At 35.9% G+C, this 6,638-nt stretch overlaps 1 protein-coding gene across 8 annotated transcripts in view; it reads left to right on the forward strand.

The window, feature by feature from the left end:
- Window positions 1-6,638, forward strand: part of LOC107672607 (phospholipid-transporting ATPase ID-like) — a 28,934-nt gene that overhangs the window by 2,707 nt on the left and 19,589 nt on the right. For 5 of the 8 annotated variants that reach the window (XM_016465865.1, XM_016465864.1, XM_016465863.1 and 2 more), the window contains one exon: window positions 6,423-6,505. In XM_016465865.1, the coding sequence (XP_016321351.1) occupies window positions 6,463-6,505 (43 nt within the window). In that variant the 5' untranslated portion in view covers window positions 6,423-6,462. Of the gene's footprint in view, window positions 1-5,765; window positions 5,840-6,422; window positions 6,506-6,638 lie in introns of all 8 variants that reach the window. The other 3 variants (XM_016465866.1, XM_016465868.1, XM_016465867.1) reach the window with 3 other exon arrangements.

Consider the following 6,638-nt stretch of genomic DNA (forward strand, 5'->3'; position numbering starts at 1 on the left):
CCTCCCATTTTCACCTCAAAATTATGGGGAAGCTGTGCCTACCCTGACGAGCTGCCACTGGTCATAACGTAGATTGGCTTAATTTGAATCTGAAAAGTAAGACCAATTACCCCTTGGCTAACTGCTAGTTGGTCAGACTAGTTCTTAAAGGGGTGGATCAGTGTTTTTTTTCTAGGCTTGATTGTGTTTATGGGGTGCAGTCTAACATGTGTTAATGCTTCGTTTTTAAAAAAAAAACATTATTTTTCACATAATTTACCTTTATTCCACACCGCTCAGTCCCTTCTCTGAAAAACACGCTGATCATTTCCTGCTTTTATGAAGCCCCGCCCTCAGAAATAGGCGATGAGCTGTAAACAAAGGCGTTGTTAATATTGCTTATCAGTTTGAGCCCAATTGAGAAGCTGAGGATATTATTGAAGAGGATCATGCAGAACCTGTTTGTTGTTGTCTCATACTTTTAGATACGCTGTTATTTGTAAATGCTACTGCTTATGTTAGCTTTTAATATACGGTTTCATCCTGATTAAAGCTTTAATACAGTACGGCAACTGCACGCGCATCCATGTTTAAAATAAGTGTATAATTGGAGCAGTTCATTGTTGGAGCTGAGCTGAATGAGAGAGAGAGAGATGCAGAGCGTGTGCAGATGCTTTAGAACATTGATTTTGAAACTTGTGAATCCATTAGAATCATTAGAAGACAGAATCGGGATTCATATATAAATAGATTTTTACGTGCACCTCTAGTTTTCTCTTCCTCTTCAATTGTAACAGTTCATTGTTGGAGCTGAGCTGAATGTGAGAATGAGAGAGAGAGAGAGAGAGATGCAAAGCGTGTGCAGAGCAGGGGACCGCGAGGAACAGGATTGAGAACCGCTGCTTTAGAACATTGATTTTGAGAATCGCGATTCATATATGAATAGATTTTTACGTGCACCCCTAGTTTTCGCTTCCTCTTCTCTTATGCAGCGCAGCATGGCCTCGCCCCCTTTGCTGCCTTTTCCCGAGGGCGGGGTTTATCTGGGTTTGTGATGTCATGAACCCGGGAAGTAACTTGTTGTAGTCCCTACCAGCCATTTTTGTAGGCATTAAACTGCCAGAATTTTAAAAGATGATATCTCCGTTTGCATTGAACTTTCAGCTTCATAACTTTGCAGATATTGTTTATGCTCAAAAAGCAACATTACACACTAACTAACGTTAAAAAAAGTGAAATCGCAATGAACCACCCCTTTAAGACACATAGTGGCTGCTTATGCTGACCTCAGAATATCATGGAGACTTGCAGATGGGTTATTTTGACCTGGGCCAGAAAGCAGCCACACATAAAATGCTAGAAAAAAGTACTTGAAACAGTATTCAGCTGTCATCATTAGTCAGATCTCCATCATAGGGCCATAAATGCTAAGCATCTCACACTGGGACATTTATAAATTCAATTCACACCAAGTTAATGTGACATCTGTAGCCCCAGCTGTATATCTCCAGTGAGATTTTTAACCTTGAACATTGCTCTTTAGCTTCAGCTGCCCATCGTATGGCTCTTCCCATGATGCCCGCCTCTGCCTGACTCAGTCAGCATGTTTCCTGCACCCCCTGAGTGAAGCTGAGGAAATGATGAAATCCCACTGCAACAGTGGTGCACATTTTTTTGCCTGTAACTCACTACACAGACATTTAGTAAAGGGTCTGCTTCAGGATGGGTTTGGTAGAGATGATGCTGTTGGCCTTTAATGTATAACTAGAGGTTCTTAAGAGGTTCCTGTACTTTCCCAGTGCATTAGTGCTGGATGAGCACTTGTGTTTTTAAGGTGTTCTGCTTGGAAAGCAATGGTTAAAGACAACATTCCTTCAGTAGACATTAATATGAAAACTGCAGGGAAAGTTGTCTCTCTTAGTCTTAGCTACCTTTGCCTCTGTTGACCTGATTCAATGTGATCTTTCAGTTCTCCTGAAACTCTGTGGTTGACTTTTGCATGGTTTACATGTCTGAGGGACACTTTGATAAACACAGATTAAATTTAAAGCTTAATTCAAAGATCGCTAATGTTCCAGACCTGTTTTAATATTGCGTGTGACATGATGTTTGCATAACTAAAAGGAAAAAAATTTAAAGGTAGCATTTTGTTAGCCAATTTTGGAAAAAAACATCTGGTAAACCCAAATGTTTGTATAGAGGTTACTTTTTTTCCATTAGATTAAACTTTAAGCAGGCATCAGCAGCGGTGCTGGGAAGTAACTAACTAGCAATGTTACTAACTTAACTACATTTTTCAGCACTGTGACAGTAGTTTATCTTTTTTTTCCCCAGTAACAAGCTACATTTTTCATATAAAAAGTAATAAAATGCTGCATCACTATTTTTGTCACACTGCATTGCGCACAGAACTTTACAGCTGAATGAACTACAGCATATGCTCTCCTAGAATGCTCTTCTTTCTTTTTTATGTGTAGCAATAGAACGCCAGTTTAATCAGGTGCATCAGTTCATTTGGGTGGTTTATGTAAATATTTGAATGTAATACTTTGCATTGTTTATTATTTTAAATATAAAATATTATGATATTAATAAATATAATAAAATATATAAACATAATTATATGATTATATTATATGATGAATAAATATTCTTATTATAAGAATAAAATAAGAATAAGAATAAAATATTTATCATTATCATTACAAAAAAATACCTGTACACTATGTAGGTCTTTTTGTTTATAGTGAAATATTAACCTGATGGGGTTTTTTTCTCCTAAGTTATTCATTATATTGGTATGTTTTCTAGTTTTAGCTATATAAATGTATCTGTTCAAGTTTAATGTTGTCACTCTTAATAGAAATCCATTCATTCATTCATTCATATTAATGTGTGATTAAAAGCTGTGATTAAAGTTTGATATTATAATTATAAAAGGTATTGCCTGTTAAACAGCTTTGTTGTTTGGTGGTTAGTAGCTTGTAGTGTAACTAACTACTATTCAAATGTAGCTGTAGTATATCGTGCAGTGTGACAAACTGCAGTTTTGAAGAATCTCCCCCAGCACTGATCTGCTGTCATCTCCAGATTGGAGTTACTCACTAGGCAATTACTGCGTTTCTGTGGAATCCTGCTGCAAGTCGCTGCATGTTTCATACTGTCTTAATATGCATGTGGTAAACTACATAAGCTACCTGTTGCAATCAGGACTCTAGACTGAAACATTTAACAATTACAGATTACAATTCAGTGATTAATTTGAATGTTGTATAATATATTGATACTTTAATGTATGGTATCATTCACTGTTTTTGTTGTTACAATGTTGTCACACTTGCTGTTTCTAGTCTTTTAGCTTTCCCACAGTCTGTGCAGACTACATTGTACAAGTATTCACTTGTTTGTCATAAGCACTTCCTTCTATTGTATGATCTTTCAACAGTTAATCAAATGTTGCATTTCACAATGTTTCCCCCCCCCATTCCCTCACCATTTACCAGACAGAGTTTGAGTTGCATTGTTTGTGTAGGTGCATTCAGGGTTTATACTGTTACCCTGCATTTATTATATTATATTATATTATATTATATTGACACACTAAGTGACATTTCCTTTTGTCTTCAGTGGGGTTCTAAAGAACCCCTTGTTCAATGCACTGCCCTACTTTCAAAACCACTTATGTGGTTTTAGTGTCTATATTTTCACACACTTATGATTTTTCCCATTATTTATTTCTTTTTTGTTGTTAAAACCAACATGTATTAAAAGTAATAGCATGTGACACTATAACTTTTCTTTCTTTCTTTATTTGCATGATTTTTTGATTCTGTTATGACGTCTATTTCTATAGCCCCGATTACAATCATAGGTTTTGAAAAATACCCCTCAGGGCACTGTAGATTATCTGAAGTGGTGTGGAACAATAGTGACCAGAACATGCCAGCACACACACAGGCATGTGGGGTACTCTGAGACACACAAAGCTGAGCAGGAGACAGGATCTTACTCCTTTTGTATGCATATTTAACTTAAATTCACTCAGATATAACCCAGACACACATACATGCATGTGCATGCACTCCTTTGCGTTGTTTTTAACAAAACTGAGATGGGTCTATAATCACATTTCACAGGAACGTATGAAAGCACAGGGGAAAAAAATTTTCAAAATGTTTTTTGGCTTAGTGTCAAAGGGAAAGGTGGAAATCGAGAGGGCTCACAATAGCCCCTCAGAAAACTTACACACATTTGTCTGCCACTTGACTTCTAGACAGTGTTTGTAAAATCGCCAGTCATTGTTTTTCCCGCCAAAGAGAGGAAGAGTTTTGAGTGAGGATTTTCTAGGTGCTGCCTTAAATTTTTTATGGGGCAGTTGATATGACACTAACTAACTAACTATTCATTCATTCATTCAGCATTACAATTTTAGCTTAGAATTTATATGTAAATGATCACCATTTTTAATCACCTTTGAAATTAATTTTGAATTAAATTAGCACAACCCACAGGAAGTTGAACTGGAATTTAAATTAAAACGACAGGACATAAAATGACACTAGTTTCAAGCATTTTAACTTTGTCTTTGAATTACAGTTCATTTTTCACTTTCGGATTCAATTAGCAATTCTGCAACCTCAATATAATAATTTTTTTTTTTTCCTTTTTCTCTGCCTACTTTTTGCTCTTCTGCTCTCTACACCTTACTTCATTAAGCACGTCCTGCATATGTAACGTTTATGTAATGTATTTTTATTTATTAAAATATTAGTATCAATACATTTTAGATTTTTGTTTTCTCAGTGACTACTTTTTTTTTTAGCTGTACAGTGAGGGTACAGCTTAACCCAACTGTGGTGGCAGTGAGACAGGTGTTCCTGTAGCATGCGTGTTTGCAAACATACACTTGCATATGTGGTTTTTATGTGTGCGTATTGTGGTCTGTGCCTTGTTATTTTGCACCCCCCTAGAACCCCTCGTATTTGTTTCTGTGGTTTAATTGGACTCATGTCTGTCTTTTTCCAACCACTTGCACTGTTTTTCTCTCAGTGACCCCTTTATTTCTGCTCTATTCTGTCACTTTTCATGTAAATCACTTCCTGCATATTGTGCTGCCATGAATAATTAACTTCACAAAGTTTGCACATTTGGTTTGGGTGTTGTCTCTGTCTCAGTACATGCTGTAATTGTTTTTTTGGGCTCAGTCATTACTAACATTTGGGAAAGGTCTTGTGCATTCCATTGCAAATTAGATTTGCAGTGTAAAGACTGTATGTTGATTATACAGATTACAATGAAATGTTGAATCAAAAAATTCTTGATAAATGATAAAACCTTCCCCCATACATTGAAAGAATCAAACCTCAAAAAGGACAAAAAAGCACCAAAAAGGGCAATAAAAGTAGTTATAAGATGGCTTTTTAGGAAGAAAAGTATGAAATTAGAGTAATTATTTACTGTTTTTTTCTGCCATAGCTCTCAAATAATTGTCATATGGCGTACTTTTATGATACATTTACTGTGCTTTTTTGGTCCATTTGCTCACTGTCTACTAGCATTGAATGGAAGGGAGCAGCTTGAACATTCAGTTAAATGTCTCCTTTTACGCTCCATGAATAAAGTCATCTAGGTTTCAAACTACATTAATGTGAGTAAATGATGACAGAATTCACACTTTTGGGAAACTATACCTTTAAGACTTCCAATTAAACTTGAGTAGGACATGTACTGATTTGTGACCCTTTAACTATTTATTTTTGGTTTTAATAATGACTAGTTTTTTCCAGTGATGTGGATAGCATAACCAAGCTGTGGTCACAGTGGAAAACAGCTCTTCCAGAGGTGCTCTAGCATGTATGCAGTACGTTTAAAACACACATTAAATGCGCACACACATGTGGTTTCTATAATTAACTCTTATGCTGAAGTCACTCTGGAATTCTGTCTATTAGACGGGTCTCATAAGTGCTGTTTCCTCAATTTGTAATTGTGTGTGTGGTGTGTAAGTGTGCATATATGTTACCTTTTATAGGTTTTGGGTCAGTAAGATTTTCAAAGAAGTCTTTTATATTCAGCAAGGCTGCATTTATTTTTGATACAGTATAACAGTAATATTGAGAATATGTTTTCAGCCTGTACGCCAGTCTTCAGTGTCACATGATCACTCAATCAATATTTTTTTGTTTAATTTATCTTGAAAAAATCTTACTGACCTTAAACTTTAAGCGGTAGTGTTTTAGTGTGTTCATGTATGTTTGTTTGAATAAACGGTGTTCCATAATTGCGTCTATCCATTAAAAACTCTAAATCAGGATGTACTGGTGCATTTTGTACAAACAAATGATGCTTGAAAATTAATTTGAATCACCATCATCATTAAGCAGTTCACACATTCTTCCTGAAAGAAAACAAGTTCTCAGACAAGTGTTTTGTTCTCTTTTCAGAGAAATTATGATTAATCCTTGAAAAGGAAGAAGGGAAGCCATGTCATTCTTTGGCTTAGACTGTGCGCGGAAGAAAGAAAGAGGTACATGCACAGCTCTGACATCAGAACTAGCAAACCAAAGTCTTTCATCACTCATTTTTGTGATGTTAAAGGGGTCATATGATGCGATTTCAATTTTTCCTTTCTCTTTGGAGTGTTACAAGCTCTTGGTGCA

This window comes from Sinocyclocheilus anshuiensis, unplaced genomic scaffold (assembly GCF_001515605.1).
Source record: "Sinocyclocheilus anshuiensis isolate Anshui unplaced genomic scaffold, SAMN03320099.WGS_v1.1 scaffold100, whole genome shotgun sequence".
Taxonomy (NCBI): Eukaryota; Metazoa; Chordata; class Actinopteri; order Cypriniformes; family Cyprinidae; genus Sinocyclocheilus; species Sinocyclocheilus anshuiensis.